At 36.2% G+C, this 15932-nt stretch overlaps 1 protein-coding gene and 1 pseudogene across 1 annotated transcript in view; one reads left to right on the top strand and one right to left on the bottom strand.

Annotated features, from left to right (window-relative positions):
- Positions 1 to 3797, bottom strand: part of LOC138166822 (uncharacterized) — an 83833-nt pseudogene extending 80036 nt beyond the window's left edge.
- The window catches only part of CCDC152 (coiled-coil domain containing 152), a 47520-nt gene continuing 34188 nt past the window's right edge, over positions 2601 to 15932 (top strand). The window contains exons 1-3 of the mRNA XM_069095345.1: positions 2601 to 2700; positions 5194 to 5284; positions 6164 to 6269. Of these exons, the coding sequence (XP_068951446.1) occupies positions 5198 to 5284; positions 6164 to 6269 (193 nt within the window). The 5' untranslated portion in view covers positions 2601 to 2700; positions 5194 to 5197. The remainder of the gene's footprint in view (positions 2701 to 5193; positions 5285 to 6163; positions 6270 to 15932) is intronic.

Here is a 15932-nt window from a genome sequence, read left to right as displayed (position 1 = left end):
CTTCCTTCCTTCCTTCCTTCCTTCCTTCCTTCCTTCCTTCCTTCCTTTCTTCCTTCCTTCCTTCTTTTCTTCCTTCCTGCCTTTTTCCCTTTCTTGCTTGCTTGCTTATTTCATAGAAATTAAAGTTCTTAAAGTCTAGTTCATTACTGGAATTAATAAAATAACTCAAACAAGAAAAGGGACCATTTTAACAATGAACTAGGAACAAAATCATGGCCAGTGCTTGGGGAATGGCTGAATAAGTTATGGAGTTGTGGTATCTTAATATAATGAAATGTTACTGCCCAGTAAGAAATATCAAATACTAAAAATTCAGAGAAACTTAAGAAGACAGTAGGAACTGGTTCAGAATTAATGAAGCAGATCTGGAAAAAAAAAATGTACACTATGTCCACAATAAAGTAAAAGTAAATAATATTGAAAGACTTGAGAACTCTTATCAGAGCAATGACCAATCATGACTTCAGAGGACTTTCAGTGAAGCATGCCTCCCTCTTCTCAGTTAAAAGGTAGTGAACTATAGTTGTTGAACTACAGTTTTTTTGTTGAACTGTCCATCTTTGTCACCAGGGAAGGTTCTTTTTTTTAGTTGTGTGGAGAGGGGCTGGGAGATGGGACAGCAGTGTTTTGTTTTGTAACAAAACATATTGTTTTTAAGAGCATCAATAAAATATTTATTTTGAAAAAGAAAAAAAATTAATATTAAAACTTCAAGTTTCTTTTCTTGTATAATTGTTTCAAACAAGGACGGTAATAAAATTTTCCAAATATTTCTTTTTAGTCATTCTCCTGCAAACCAAAATACAACTGGGATATTGCTGTCTTTCATATTTCGGGAATATTCCCACTTGATAAATAATTTCTGTTTCATTCCTGAATTGAATAAGAAGGCTCTTCTATATCAAGTAAAAACTAATCTGTTAGTTAAGGCCTTTCTCTGAATACTCATCAGGACATGGAAGTGACCCTAGATTTTGCAAGGCTGTGCTAATGGAGTGCAGTCCATGGTCGTAGAAGCAGACGATGTCTGATTTCTGAGGACCAGTCTAAATATAGAAATTCTTGTCACCCGTGTATTTCCCACTTGGAGATGAGTTCTCTAGCTATGACAATCTGTGAATCAAGAGAAAATCATAAATTATCCCTTAGTACTGTGCGTCCCCCTTCCACTTCTGGAATAATGGTGGCAGAGGAATAGAAAAGTGGGTGTAGTATACAAAGAATTGCATAGTTTTTAAACCCTCTGTAAAAGCTAACCTCACTGCTACTGCTCTAAATGTGAGGTCCTTATCCAGGTAACAAGTAGACTGGCTCCTGGAGGACAATCTGGAGATATTATATTGGAAGTCTGACTCAGATCAATCTTGTTACTTACACTATGAATGTAACCAGAAAACAATAGGAAGTTGCAGCTAAATAGCAGGCTGGCTCACAAATTCTCCTTGGAGAAACACATAGTTTTTGACGGAGTTCATTTTATTTTGTGCCTGCCATTGTGGCTCTAAGGCTGATAGATGTGGTCAGTCAGTCATTAAACATTTAAGTGCTTACTCTGGGCCAGGCAACTAGGTGGCACAGCAAATAAAGTGCCAGGCCTGAAGTCAGGAAGATTCATCATATTGAGTTCAAATTTGGCCTCAGACACTTACTAGCTGTGTGACCCTGGGCAAGTCACTTAACCCTGTTTGCCACAGTTTCCTCATCTGTAAAATGAACTGGAGAAGGAAATGGCAAACCACTCTAGTGTCTTTGCCAAGAAAATCCCAAATGGGGTCACAGTGTCAGACACAACTGAAAACTACTGAACAACAACAACAACACATTCCAGACATAGTGCTAAGTGCTGGGGCTACAAAAAGAGGCAAAAGACAGTCCCTGTTCTCAAGGAGCTTGCACTCAAAAGGAGTGGACAACAAGCAAACAAATATGTACAAACTTATACAGGATAAATAGGAAATTATTTTACAAGAGAAGACCCTACAATTATGAAGGGTTGGGAAAAGTTTCCTGTAGAAGATGGGATTTTGGTTGGGACTTATGGAAGTCAGAGAGGTCAGTAATCAAAGTGGAGAAGGGATAGTTTTCCAGGCATGGGTGACAGCCAGGAGCCAAGAGATGGAGTATCTTATTCATGAAAAGTAAGGAGGACATTATCACCTGGAGAGTATGAAAGGTAGGAGGTGACTAAGTTATGAAGATCATTGAACACTAGTCAAGATTTAGTATTTGTTCCTGGGAGTTATAGGAAGTCACAAGATTCTTTTGTGTAGATTGGCATAGTCTGGCCAGAGGGAGAACAAGATGACCTATAGGAGGTGAGGATTCTTTTTAGTGACTGGGGCTTTTTTGTGAATCATTCTGGTTCACCATTTGATAATGGCAAACTAGAGTACAAATTACCAGTGCCTCACATCTGTTTAAACACTATTGTTCTTAGCACTAGAGGTAAAGACTTTTTGTTGGCCATCTGTAATTTAATATCTTTGCCCGCTGTGCAGAGAAAGCCTTGGCATAAAATCCTCTCTATATTCTTAGGCACAGGAAATAAGAAAAAAGAAAAGGAATGACTAAAAATTTCTCCCAATATCTGATTTTTAACACAGTATACACATTGGCTTCAATACTTTACTGAAGAATTCGCTGGGATTCCGGAACAGGGGACTAACTCCATTGTTCTAGACTTCCAGTATCATCACTAAGGTAGGTCAAAAATTGAACTGCTAGACTGTGCTGGATATTCCCAAGTTCTTTGACTCCAACATAGACAAACGAGTATTTAAGCTTCGCTTTTCCTGAGAAAGACATTTTCCCCTCATAGATTCCTGTCCTGGATGCAAAAAGCTTAGAAATTTGAGCAGCACTAACAGAAAACAATGATGAAGAGATTAAACCTATTCCTGAACTAGCTGGTGAGTCTAAAATTGATGATACTTCCAGTTCTTCAGACAAAAAGAAAAAGACCACCAAGATGACAAATGAAGAAATGTTAAAGAAATTAAGAACTACGGTCAGCATAGGTGACTCCAGGAAAAAATACAGAATGTGATATAGATAACCATTTAACATAGATTGCCTGACCTGCATATGGCATGGATAGATAGATTCCTGACCTAGAATCTGACCCAGCCTATCTCCAAAGTACTTCTGATTTCTGCCTTTCTTGGGTGCAAGAGGAGAGCCATGACTGAATGCTTACTGATGCTGAGCCATTTTTTACAGTGCCAATGTGTTGGTAGAAAGGACTTTCTTTTCTGGTTCTTAGCTATGGTTGCAGCACCCACAGACACAGTTGCCAGGCTGTATTTCCACAGAGGCTGCTTCCCAGGATGATGACCATGAGATCTATACTGAATGCAGGATGGATGGTTTGTGGGATGTTGCCATTTCAGGACCCTTGGGCATATCTGCCTGTTCAGTTGGCAGTTGGTCAACATTTGGTGATGGTGCTAAAGAAGAGTGGGTCCTTTCTCCCCTCTGATTTCTCTCATATTGTTGGCTGTGGGAGTTGGGTAGAAAACAGGACCAGTGGTCTAGAGGACACTACTATTCTCAGAAGACCCCAAGAGAGAGGCAGGAGACAGCTTGTGCCATGGAGACAAACCAAAACCACCATCACTTTCTCAAAGTCCTGGAGAGAAACAGCTAGGGATCCTGAATCTAAGAGCCTTGAAAATTGCTGTTCCCATTGGTGCTGCTCCTAACTCACTTACCGTCCCGGGAAGCAACTCCTTTAGAGAAGCAGCCAGCTGTCCCTCTCCACTGCAGATCAATTGCCACCTATAAGGCAAGGAAACCATCGTAAGCTGAAGCAGCAAGGCATCCTGAGGCAGTCTGTTTTTGCTGGTGGTTATAGAGATACTGAAAGAATGAATGAATTAATGAATACGCTACTAAGTAAATGAATGAATGGAAAGCGAGGAGCAATAAAACATCAAAATCACAAAGACCTATGGTCATAAGAAAAAAATGCTCTAACTCACTATTGATTGGAGAAATGCAAATTAAAACAATTGAAAAGGTAAATGACAAATGTTGGAGGGGATATGGGGAAAATGAGACTTCAGTACACTGTTGGTGGACTTGTGAACTGATTCAGCCATTCTATAGAGCAATTTGGAACTATGCCCAAAGGTTATAAAATCATGCATACCCTTTGACATAGCAATACCACTTATAGGTCTGTATCCCACAGAGATTTAAAAAAAAAAGGAAAAGGACTTATATGTACAAAAATATTTATAGCAGCTCCTTTCTGGGGTTAAAGAATTAGAAGCTGAAAGGAAGCACATCAGTTGGGGAAGACTAAACAATTTGTAGTGTGATTGTGATGAAATGCTATTGCACTATAAGAAATTATAAGCAAGGTACTCTCATAAAACCCTGGGAAGTCTTGCATTGTCTGATGCAAAGTGAAATGTACTGTGTACAAAGTAACAACAATATTTTAATCTGATCAGCTGTGAATGACTTGGCTATATAGCAATACAACCATCTAAGACAACTCTGAAGGACTTATGAAAAATACTATCCATCCCCAGAGAAAGAACTGATGCTGTCTGAATACAGATTGAAGCATACTTTTTTTTAATTTTTCTTGAGGTTTTTTTTTTTTGGTTTGTGTTTTCTTTCACAGCATGACTATTATGGATATGTTTTGTAGGCTTACACATTTATAACCTATATTGAATTGCTTGTCTTCTCAATGAGGAAGGTGGAGAGGTAGGAAGGGAGAGAATTTGGAACTCAGAGTTTTTAAAATGAATGTTAATGTTATTGGGGGAAAATAAAATACTAAATAAAAGCTAAAAAATCAGAGACAAGAAAAATTCACGGGGGGACACAAAATAATTTTGTTACTTGTTAAATGTAACAGTTTCTTAATGCTGTGTACAAGCACATTTTCATATGCAGAATTATTTGTATTGCTTATTAAGTTCATAATAAAAAAGGAAAAAAAGCTTTAAAAACCTAAACAATAAAAGCAAACCTAACAAGGTGGCATAATTGTGAGGTCTTACCTCTCCACCTCTTTTTTCTTCTCCTACACCCCAAGGGCCTTTTGAGACTCCTGACGTAACAGCTAGTCTGATCAAGTACTGTGTTCTAGTAATATATATGCTAATAGGAGAGTAGGATTTCCTTTCTGTAGTTTTTTTTTTACTCTTTTGCATTAAATATTATTATGTTTTCTAGAAATATGAATGAAACTGGTGAAACAACTGTGAAAAAAGTAATCATGGTGAATCTTGACAAACTTATAAATGACTTCTCACAAATAGAAAAGGTATGTAAAAGTACCAAGCAGTGGTGTTTTGAATTAAAGGATAAAAAGGAAACTGTGAAGTAGATGGAGAAGGGAATGTGGAAAGGAAAGAGAGAAATGGATGTGATAAAATATAGAAAAGGAATTGCTACAAGTCTGAAATGTACTTGAACTGAGGCATTGGTTGAATAAGAAATGCTTTAAGATCAACATTTCAGCCTTCTTTTCCTCTGACTCATACTTTCTTATTCTTTCCATTTTTTTTTTTTAAATTTCCATGGAAGGCTAGTTGATATAATAGAAAGAACACGGGCTAAAAGAATAAGAGGCATGAATGCCAGCCTGAGCTCTGGCACTAACTGTGTGACCTAGGGAAAGTCTTTTAATTTCTCCATGCCTCATTTTTCCCTTATTAGAATGGTGAGGGAGAAAGTTAGTCTACATAACCTCTCAAGATCCTTCTAGGTCATAACCCTGTGGTCCTTTTCATTTGCCACTCTCTTTTTCCTTCTCATTTTCCCTTTCTCTTTCCTAGTTGTCATACTTTCTTCTCATTCCCTGAATCATCTCTTTTACTTCTATCATTGCTATAATTCAAGACTTCCCATTTTTATATAGATTTTTCTAGAAATTTGTGCTTTGAGTGTGTTTTGCTGAAGATAGCAACTTGTATTATCTTAAGTGCTACAGATAAAAGGGGGAAGAATGTGGCTTTGGTAAAAATGGGTTTTATAAACATTGACAGTCCAATCTGCTGTACAATATATAGCATTTACATAGTCCTTTCACTATTTAGTGTTTAGTATCAATAGTCTTCTTTTCTGAAAAGCCCAAGAAACATCTTTCTTAAGGTAAAAGAATTAAAATATAATTTTGACTTGTATTTAAACATTTCCACAGCGAATGTCAGAAATCAGTTCAAAGAACAATAAATTAGATATTCAGATGGAAAAGACTAACTCCCTGCTAAAAATGATGAAATCCAAAGAGAAATCCATTAAAGAAGGTAAGAAGTTGTTTCCATAAGCAGATTCTTTCTGACAAACATACTTATTAAAATTACTTATTAAATTTCTGAGTAGAGAATAAGAATAACTAGTTGTAGAGGCCAAGTGTGAGATAGATCATTTAGGAAAGAAAAACATTGTACTATATACATGGCTGAGATCTAACTTTACAATGAGAGAAGATAAGGGAGTTGTGGTGGACCACAAGCTAAATATGAGCCAGTAGCATGGTACTGCAAGATTTATAAATAGAAGGGTATATAACACATAGCATATATGAAATGGACTTCTTTAAAATCACTCATGTCTAGGCTTTTTGGCAAGGAGCAAATGCAAAATAACAGTACTGATTTTTTGCAAACATGCTGGTACTTGTATATCCCTATGAGTGTAGTCTCCTTTAGGTTATTCATTTTGGAAAGGTATGTATTACTCCAATGATGCCATCGTTGCTCAAAATATTTTTGGAATTGTTTTTAGAGCCAATAAAACATTCTCTTGAATATCCTAATCAGTAGTCAATATTTATACTTTGAAAACGGACATGATTTTTGGAAACAGCCTAAAGTAATGCATAATTAGGCTGATAAAGAAATTCAATGATCAAGCTATTTGGGGCAAAAAAAAATATGATGTGAGATGCAATAATCTGGTTCTGCATTTCAGGGAACAAAAACAGTTATACCAAACTCCAGTCAAATAACAGGATTTATTAATGGAATATGAGTCACTGATAAAATACTCAGTCCCATAAAACATTGCAAGAAGACATATGTTTTTACCTCACCACTACTTTTGGGCTCTAATCTTGGTCTGCTTCTGGGAAACAAAGCCATATATAATTGTAATCCAAGAAATGGATTCTATGTGGACTAAACTGATTTGGAATGGCCTAAGGGGTATAAGGGCTGTGTGGTTTTGTACAGAAGTAGCCAAAATAAGCTGCAAACTTTTCAAATATACCTGTTTGGGGTAAGGAGATTCCCAGGTTCCTCTGATCTGCCAATCATGATAAGGATCATAATCAAATAAGGATAAACATTGAAATTGATGGATTTCCTTTTGTGTCAGGAGCTGCACTTTCAGACTTACTATTCTAGCTATATTGGTCTACGTGTTAGCCCGTCTTTTTGAAGGGATGCATTCTAACCAGTCTCCATCAAGATCGGTTTTCCACATATTCTCTTTCTTTTTTCCTCCTACTCCAAGAGTTGATCTGCTACTTCCCTTTCTATCACCTAGATTTCTAGCCTTTCGTTGGCCCCTTTCAGAAGAGGATGTAGCATACAATCCTTTTGATATTTCTAAAAAGATGTTTACTGTTAATAAGGTGGAAACTAACAGGAAGTAAAACAAACAAAAAGCCACTTCCTACATATGCTGCTTCCTTTTTTTCCCTTAGATTTTGTAGAGAAAGATAAAGTTAATGGTCAATAAACCTTTATTTAGTACCTACTATGTTCCACACACTGTGCTGAGCCCTGAGTATTCAAATATGAAAAAAAGAAAGACAGTTCCTGCCCTCAGAGAGGTCAGTGTCTAATAGGGGAAACAATAAGCAAATAAAAATGTACAAACAAGCTATATTCAAGATAAATAGGAAGTAATTAAAAGAGATAAGGTCTAGGATTCAAAGGTGTTGAGAACGGTTTCCTTTAGAAGATGGAATTTTATTTGGAACTTAAAGGAAGCCAGCAATGGCTGGATGGAGAGGGAAAGCATTCCAAGAAGGTGAACAGCCAGAGAAAATACCAAGGTGATGAAGTGTTATGTTCACATAACCTCCAGGAGGCCAGTGTTTTAAAGAATACATGGTGCTTTAAAAGAATACACAGTGCTTTAAAGAGTACACGGCAGAGAGTAAGGTATGAGAAGACTAGAACAGTAGAGAGCAACTACGTTATGAAGGGTTTTGAACACCAAACAGGATTTTGTACTTGATCTTGGAAGTATCAAGGAGCCACTGGAATTTACTGAGGACAGAGCAGATGGAGTTTGGGGAAGGTGAGGGTGGGGAAGAACATAGTTGGACCTGTGCTTTAAGACAAATGCTTTAAGTATTGAAGTTATAAGTTCAATAAATGTACTTTTCAATGTTTGTTAATGTCTATATTAAACTTCCCATACCCATGTCTATTGAGTTAGGCCCAAAATTATTTGGGGATTTCGCGACACTAGCCAAATCCATTAGTTAACCAGCTTACTTATTTCTGCTCAGTAAACCCAGGGGAAAAGTTTCCTTTCCATCCATTTTTTGGGAACAAGGTACATGTAGGAGTTTCTGATTTGCTGCTGTAAAACTTGAGTTAAAATATTGGGAAAGTAACTCTTAGGGATTTCCAAACATTGTGGTAATATAAATAAGATTGGGAAAAGCAAACATTGCTTTTTAATTTTTCAATAGTATGAATTTCATTATATAAAGAATGGAAAAAGAAGATTGTACATGACATTATGAGACTCCATTACTTAGAAATCGTTTTTTTAAATGTATATTAAATTCAACATGATAGTTCCAATACTTCTTGTCTTTGTCCCCTTCTACACTTTTCTCTGCTCTATTTTGTGTTTTTTAAATGTTTCATTGATATTATTTTCTTTATTCCTTCCTTCTTTTAGTATCACTATTGAAATCTTCCCAACCCCATACCTAAATTTTCAACCACCCCCCATTTTTAAAAAAGCTTTCCCTTAAAATAAATAAGTAGAGTTAAACAAAACAAATCTGTGCATTGACTGGGTCTGCAGATCTTCCACTGCATTACATCCCTGCCAAGACATAGGAAGCATGCTTCCCCATCAGTCTTCCAAAGTTGATCTTCCAAAGTGACTGATCAATCAGTCATTTAACAGGTATTTATTAAGTGCTTGCAATGTGTTAGAAACACAAGGTCAAGGAATAAAATTAACTCTATTCACAAGGAGTTTACATTCTAATAGGGAAGACCTGTCATATATAAGTTACATGTATTTAATATCTTTAATATCTAGGTCATTTTATTTATTTGGAGTTTATTATAGAATATGGAGTGAGACTCTGACCTAACCCAAATTTTTGCCTAACTGCTTTCCATTTTTCTTAGAAGTTTTGTCAAATAATGGGATAGAATCCTTACCCTGAGAGATACAGTCTTTGGTTTTCTTGAACATTCTGCTATTCTGATCAAATATTTTTAGCTCTTGAGGACTTCCTTAATTTGTTCCACTGATCAGTTTTTCTATTTTTGAACAAGTACTAAATAGTTTTGATGATTACTACTTTCAAGTATTGTTTGAGGTCTGCTTGGCCCTCTTCCTTCTCACTTTTAAAAATTATTGAGATTCTTGACATTTTGTTCAGATGAATTTTGCCCTTTTTTTCCTAGCATTATAAAATAAATCTTTGGCAGTTAGATCAATATGGTACTGTCATTTTTATTATATTGGCATAACCTATCCTTGGCAATTAACATCTCTTTAGTTATTTAATTCTATCTTTATTTTTGTAAAGACTCTTTTCTAGTTGTACCTATATAATTCCTATGTATTTTGGTAATTTAATTCCCAGATATTTTATACATTCTGTAGTCATTTTGAAAAGAATTCTTTTTTTTAATCTCTTCCTCCTGGGTTTTGTTGGCAATATCCAAAAAGATTGATGATTTATTTTATATATAGTTGTTTGTTGGATTTTCAGATCTATTTATCCAGCCTTAACCTCTCTCCTGACCTCCAGGCTCACATCTCCTAATACCTGTTGACATCTCAAACTGGATGTCTTGTAGATATCTCAAACTTAATAACAACACCATTAATAGATAATGTTTATATAGCTTAGTATGTTGCCAGGTACCTGACACTTTACAGTCATTATCTCACTTGATCCTCACAGGAGCCCTGGGAATTAGATACTATTATTATCAGCATTCTACAGATGAGGAAACTGAGGTAAACTAGTAAACAGCTTGCCTAGGATCTCCCAGCTAGTGTCTAAGGCTAGATTTGAACTCAGGTCTTCCTGACTCTGGCCCAGTACTCTACTGTACTACTCGATTCCCCTAAAACTGAACTCGTCATCTTTTCCCCAAACCTTTCCCTCTTCCTAACTTCTTTATTATTGTTGTAGGTAGCATCACACGCCTATTTACCAGGCTTCAAACCTAGGTGTCATCCTTCATTCCTCACTCACACTCACTCCCCATATCCAATCAGAGTCCTGTCATTTCTACCTTTGTAACATCCATAATATAAGACTCCTTCTTTCCTCTGACATTGCCACCACCATGATAATGACCCTCCTTACCTCTTCTGGGCTGTTATGGAGACCTGCTGGTTGGTCTTCTTGCTTCATTTCTTTTCCCCCTCCAGTTCTTTTTCTTGTATCATTGCTATAGCTAGGATTTTTAGAACTATATAAAATAATAGTGGTAACATAAGGCATCTTTAATTCATTCCTGAGCTTATTAGAAAGGCCTCCAGCTTTACTCCATGACAAAAAAAAATACTAGCTTTTGTTATTAAATAGGTATCATTTTGATATTAAGGGTACTTTTGTTGCTATACTTTTAAAAAATACTTTTACATAAAAGGATGTGTTTTCTCAAAATCTTTTTTAGCATTTGTTTACACAATTGTGATTTTTCTAGTTTTTCTTATTAATGTTATGGTCTTTTATGTTTATAGTAGTTCTAATTTTGAATTAACCCTGAATTCTTAGTATGATTTCAGCTTGATCACAGTATATAATATTTTAATATGTTGTACTTGCTTTGTTAATAGTTTATTCAACATTTTCTATCAGTATTCATTGGAGATGTTGGTTTATAGTTTTATTTGCTTTCACTTTATTCTCTGCTTTCTCTCTCATTGGTTTAAGCATCAGTATCATATTTGCTTCATTTAAAGGAAATTGGTTTTTTTGTTTGGCCATGATTTTCAGGGAGTCTAGTGATTCTTAAAGTGTCTCTCCTTGATGTGTTTTCCAGGTCAGTTGTTTTTGATAGTAAATACCTTACATTTTCTTCAATTTCCCAATCTTTTGATTTTGTTCTAATATTTCTTATCATTTCGTGGAGGCATTGAGCTCTGAATTCTTCATTTTAGCTTTCAAGGAATATATTACTTGGTTTTCTCTAGCTTGTTTTAAGGTATTTAATCTTATCTATTTTATTCCACCAAAATTGTTTCAATTCTAATTTTTTTATCACTTGCTTCACTTCTTTTCATCATCATTCTTATAGTCCTTGTGGCCTGGCAATTTTTTTCTCTACAATTTTGCTTGTACATGTGTAGTTACCTTTTTCACCTCAGATTATCTTTTGCATTTCTCTAAATCCACAGTATATCTTTATCATGTTTGATGTTTTCTGTTTACTCATATTTTCCTTCTTTATGTTTGATGTTGTCTTCTGTTTATTCACACTTTTCTCGACGTAGCTCCTTATTCAAAATTTATAAATGTCTTATAATTTCTTAGGTTTAAACTGGTTTTCCGTGTGCCAACTATCTCCCATATTCTGCTGTATTCCTGCTATCTTTAAAGCAATTCTTGAATGAAAGAGGAAGCTTAATTCTGTTATCCTTTGATATTCTTTTGTTGGGATATGTGTAGGACACCTGACCTCCTCTGCAACCTTTATGTCATGATCTTAACAAATAGCAAAAAGAGAATGGAGTAGGAAGCCAATCAGAAAGTCCCTCATTGACTGGAGAGGTGGGAGGGATGTGAAAAAGGAAAGAAGGATGAAGGGACACCTGGTTAATCCAACCATGTCACTTCTGGTACCAGAGGCAGATAGTACTTGTTCAAGGAATACTGCTTTTATATCTTTCATAAGCATAAATTTAAAGATTTTCCAGTAGATAGAGTCATACTTTGGATAACAAATTTATTCTTCTTTTTCCCTTTTTAAAAATTATTTTAATTCCAACAAAGTGAGTTCTAGAAACAAATTATTATTTCTCTTAGTACATAGAAAACATTTAATAAATGTTTTCACCAGAGGCACAATATCTTAGAGGAGCAGCCTTGGAGACAAAAAACCCTGTGCTTAATGACTGCCTCTGTTGACTTTTGGCTCTGCAAACATGGACAAGTAATTTACCCTCATACTGATCCCAGATAATTCTCTAAGTCTGTGTTATAGATGATTTACATTAATGGAGGGGGTTTCCACACTGGAACTTCTCGCGGCTGATCAACTCACTAGTCCAGACAAAACAAAAACAACAAAAGTATTTTCTTTCAAAAGGCAGACATCCCGGTTTGTATGCTGAAGCAAATTAAGAGAAGCTGGGTTTCAACATAAAACATTAAATAGTGACTGGCGCCCATGAGGTCTATAAGAGAAACTTGGTTATTGTGGTCTTTTCAAGCTAATTTCTCACTCCCGCCTTCAGGAACAGTAAGACTATCTTGGAAAGATGTCTGCTTAAAATTGATAGTGTGTCCTGATCATTACATGGTCAATTGGACACATTGACTTTGACTAAGGCAGCAGAACATGGTAAACAATATTGACCAGCTTTATTGAGTTGTAGCTCATTTCTTTCTGCCATGCAAACATGATCACAGCTGTGGGCATACCAGGTGCTTTTCCATTTGCACATATGTTGTTTTTTTTAAAGTTTAATCTAATTTTACATGTTTATTTTTAGCTTTCAACATTCATTTCCACAATATTTTGAGTTAAAAGTTTTCTCCCCGTCTTTCCCCTATCCCCAACCCCAAAATAGTGATCCTACTAAATATCCCTTCCCCCAATCTGTTCTCTCTTATATCCTCCCCAATTCCCCCTCTGACTTTCTAGTAGGGCAAGATGGATTTCTATACTCCAGTGCCTATATATCTTATTTCTCAGTTGCATATAAAAAATTAATAATATATTTTTTTAACATTTGATTTTAAAACTTTGATTTCCAGATTCTTTCCCTTCTTCCCTTGTCACCCACCCCTACTGGGAGGAAAAGCAATTCAATATAGGTTGTACATGTGTAGTTACACAAAACATTTCCATAGTGGATATATTGTGAAAGACTGACTATATTTCCCTCTATCCTATCCTTCCCCCCTCTTATTCTATTTTCTGCTTTGACCCTGTCCCTTTTCAAAAGTGTGTGCTTCTAACTACTCTCCCTCCCAATATGCCCTCCCTTCTATCATCCCCCCTCTTATCCCGTTCCCCTCCACTTTCCTATAGGGTAAGATACCTGATTTAGTGTGTATGTTATTCCTTCCTTAAGCCAAATTCAATGAGAGTAAGGTTGACCTATTCTCTTTTGCCTTCCTGTTCTTCCCCTCCATTGTAACAGTTTTCTCTTGTCTCTTTTATATGAGGTAATTTACCCTATTCTATCCCTTCCTATCTCCTCTCATTATATTCCTCTCTCACCTCTTAATTTTATTTTTTAGATATCATCCCTTCCTATTCAACTGATCCTGTGCCCTCTGTAAATATATACATGTACACATATATACACACACTCACATATGTATTTATACGCATATATACCCTCCTATATAAACATATATATGTATGTATACATATATATACCCTTCAGCTATCCTCATACTGAGAAAAGTCTCACGAGTTACAATTATCATTTTACCATGTAGGAATGTAAATAGTTCAATTTTAATAAATTCCTTATAATTTCTTTTCTATGTTTACCTTCTCATGCTTCTCGTGCTTCTTGTATTTAAAAGTCAAATTTCTATTGAACTCTGGTTTTTTTCATCAAGAATGCTTGAAAGCCCTCTATTTCATTGAATGACCATATTTTCCCCTGAAACATTATACTCAGTTTTCCTGGGTAGGTGATTCTTGGTTTTAATCCCAGCTCCTTTGACCTCCAGAATATCATATTCCAAGCCCTTCGATCCTTTAATGTAGAAGCTGCTAGATCTTGTGTTATCCTGATTGTGTTTCCACAATACTCAAATTATTTCTTCCTGGCTGCTTGTAATACTTTCTCCTTGAACTGGGAACTCTGGAATTTGGCTATAATATTCCTAGGAGTTTTCTTTTTGGGATCTTTTTCAAGAAGTGATCAGTGGATTCTTTCAATTTCTATTTTGCCCTCTGGTTCTAATTCTAAAATCAGAGCAATTTTCCTTGGGAATTTCTTGAAGGACAGTTTCTAGGTTCTTTTTTTGATCATGGCTTTCAGGGAGCCCAATAATTATTAAATTATCGCTCCTGGATCTATTTTCCAGGTCAGTGGTTTTCCCAATGAGATATTTCACATTGCCTTCTATTTTTTCATTTGTTTGGATCTGTTTAATAGTATCTTGATTTCTCATAAAGTCACTAGATTCCATTTGCTCCAATGTAATTCTGAAGGAATGATTCTCTTCAGTGAGCTTTTGAGTTCTTTTTCCTTCTGGCAAATTAAGCTTTTTAAGGCATTCTTCTCCTTATTGGCTTTTTGAGCCTCTTTTGCAATTTGAGTTAGTCTGTTTTTTAAGGTGTTATTTTCTTTGGTCAGGTTGTTGACTCTCTTTTCATGATTTTGTTGCATCATTCTCATTTCTCTTCCTAGTTTTTCCTCCACCTCTCTTACTTGATTTTCAAAATTCTTCTTGAGCTCCTCCATGGCCTGTAACTAATTCATATTTTTCTTGGGAGCTTTTGATGCAGGAGTACTGGCTTCATTGTCTTCTGCCTTTTCCATGCTTTGATCCTTTTTGTCCACAAAAAAGGATTCTGTGGTCTGTTTGTGCTTCCTCTGTTTGCTCATATTGCCAGTCAATTACTTGACTTTTGAACTCTTTGCCATGGTAGAACCCTGCTGCCAGAGAGGAGAGCTTTGTCCCATATTGCTGGAGTTTTCACAGATGTTGTCAGAGGTATGAGGAAGGTGCCCTCTCTACAGACACCACACTGGCAAACTGGCATTTCTCACCCCAGGATCACTACCCAAGAAGGTGACCCAGATCCATACAGGTCAAAGCAAGAGTGATTACCCTCTGAATGGTCACTTGGCCCCACTATGATCTGCAGGCCAGGAGCTCCTGAGGCAGCTGCTGCAGCCACTGCACCTCTGTTACTTTGGCAGGGGCTGGACCCATGCCCTTCCTTTCCAACAGAGTTTCCAACTGACCTTTTACTTTCTTTTTGGTGTTTATGGGTTGAGAAGTCTGGAAACTGCCACAGCTGCTGGTGATTCACTCTCCTGAAGTCTGCTCCAGCCAGCACTGTCTCCCTGGGGCCAAAATCACACAGCTCATGCACGACTGTGCTTGGCTCCCAGTTTGCTGCGATGAACCCTTCCTGTTGGTCTGCCAGGCAGCCTTCAATGGGAGATTTGTTTCTCTCTGTCACTTTGTGGGTTCTGTAGCTCTAAAATGTGTTTAGTCATATTTAAAGGCATTTGAGGTGGTTGTGGGGGGAGGTCACAGCATTTCCTGCTTCTACTTCGCCATCTTGGCTCTGCCCCCATATGCTGTTCTTAATTAAAAAATGAGGATACTGGTCCAAAAAAAAGTGAATTCTAAAAAATTATTGATAATAATTGCTATTCACAAAAAAATTATTCCTAGTTTTGATTTGGTAAAAGGTTGTTAAATGGTAATGTTTATACAGAACTAAATGTATATTCTAAAATTTTTATAAACTGTAATTACTAACTTCCAACTTTAAATAATGTATCTAAACATTATTAAACATTTAAACTAGCTCTGT

Source organism: Petaurus breviceps, unplaced genomic scaffold (genome assembly GCF_028583685.1).
Source record: "Petaurus breviceps papuanus isolate PSGF00001 unplaced genomic scaffold, PetGlider_PUasm1.0 226, whole genome shotgun sequence".
Lineage (NCBI taxonomy): Eukaryota > Metazoa > Chordata > Mammalia > Diprotodontia > Petauridae > Petaurus > Petaurus breviceps.
This window is presented reverse-complemented; position numbering and strand designations above follow the sequence as displayed.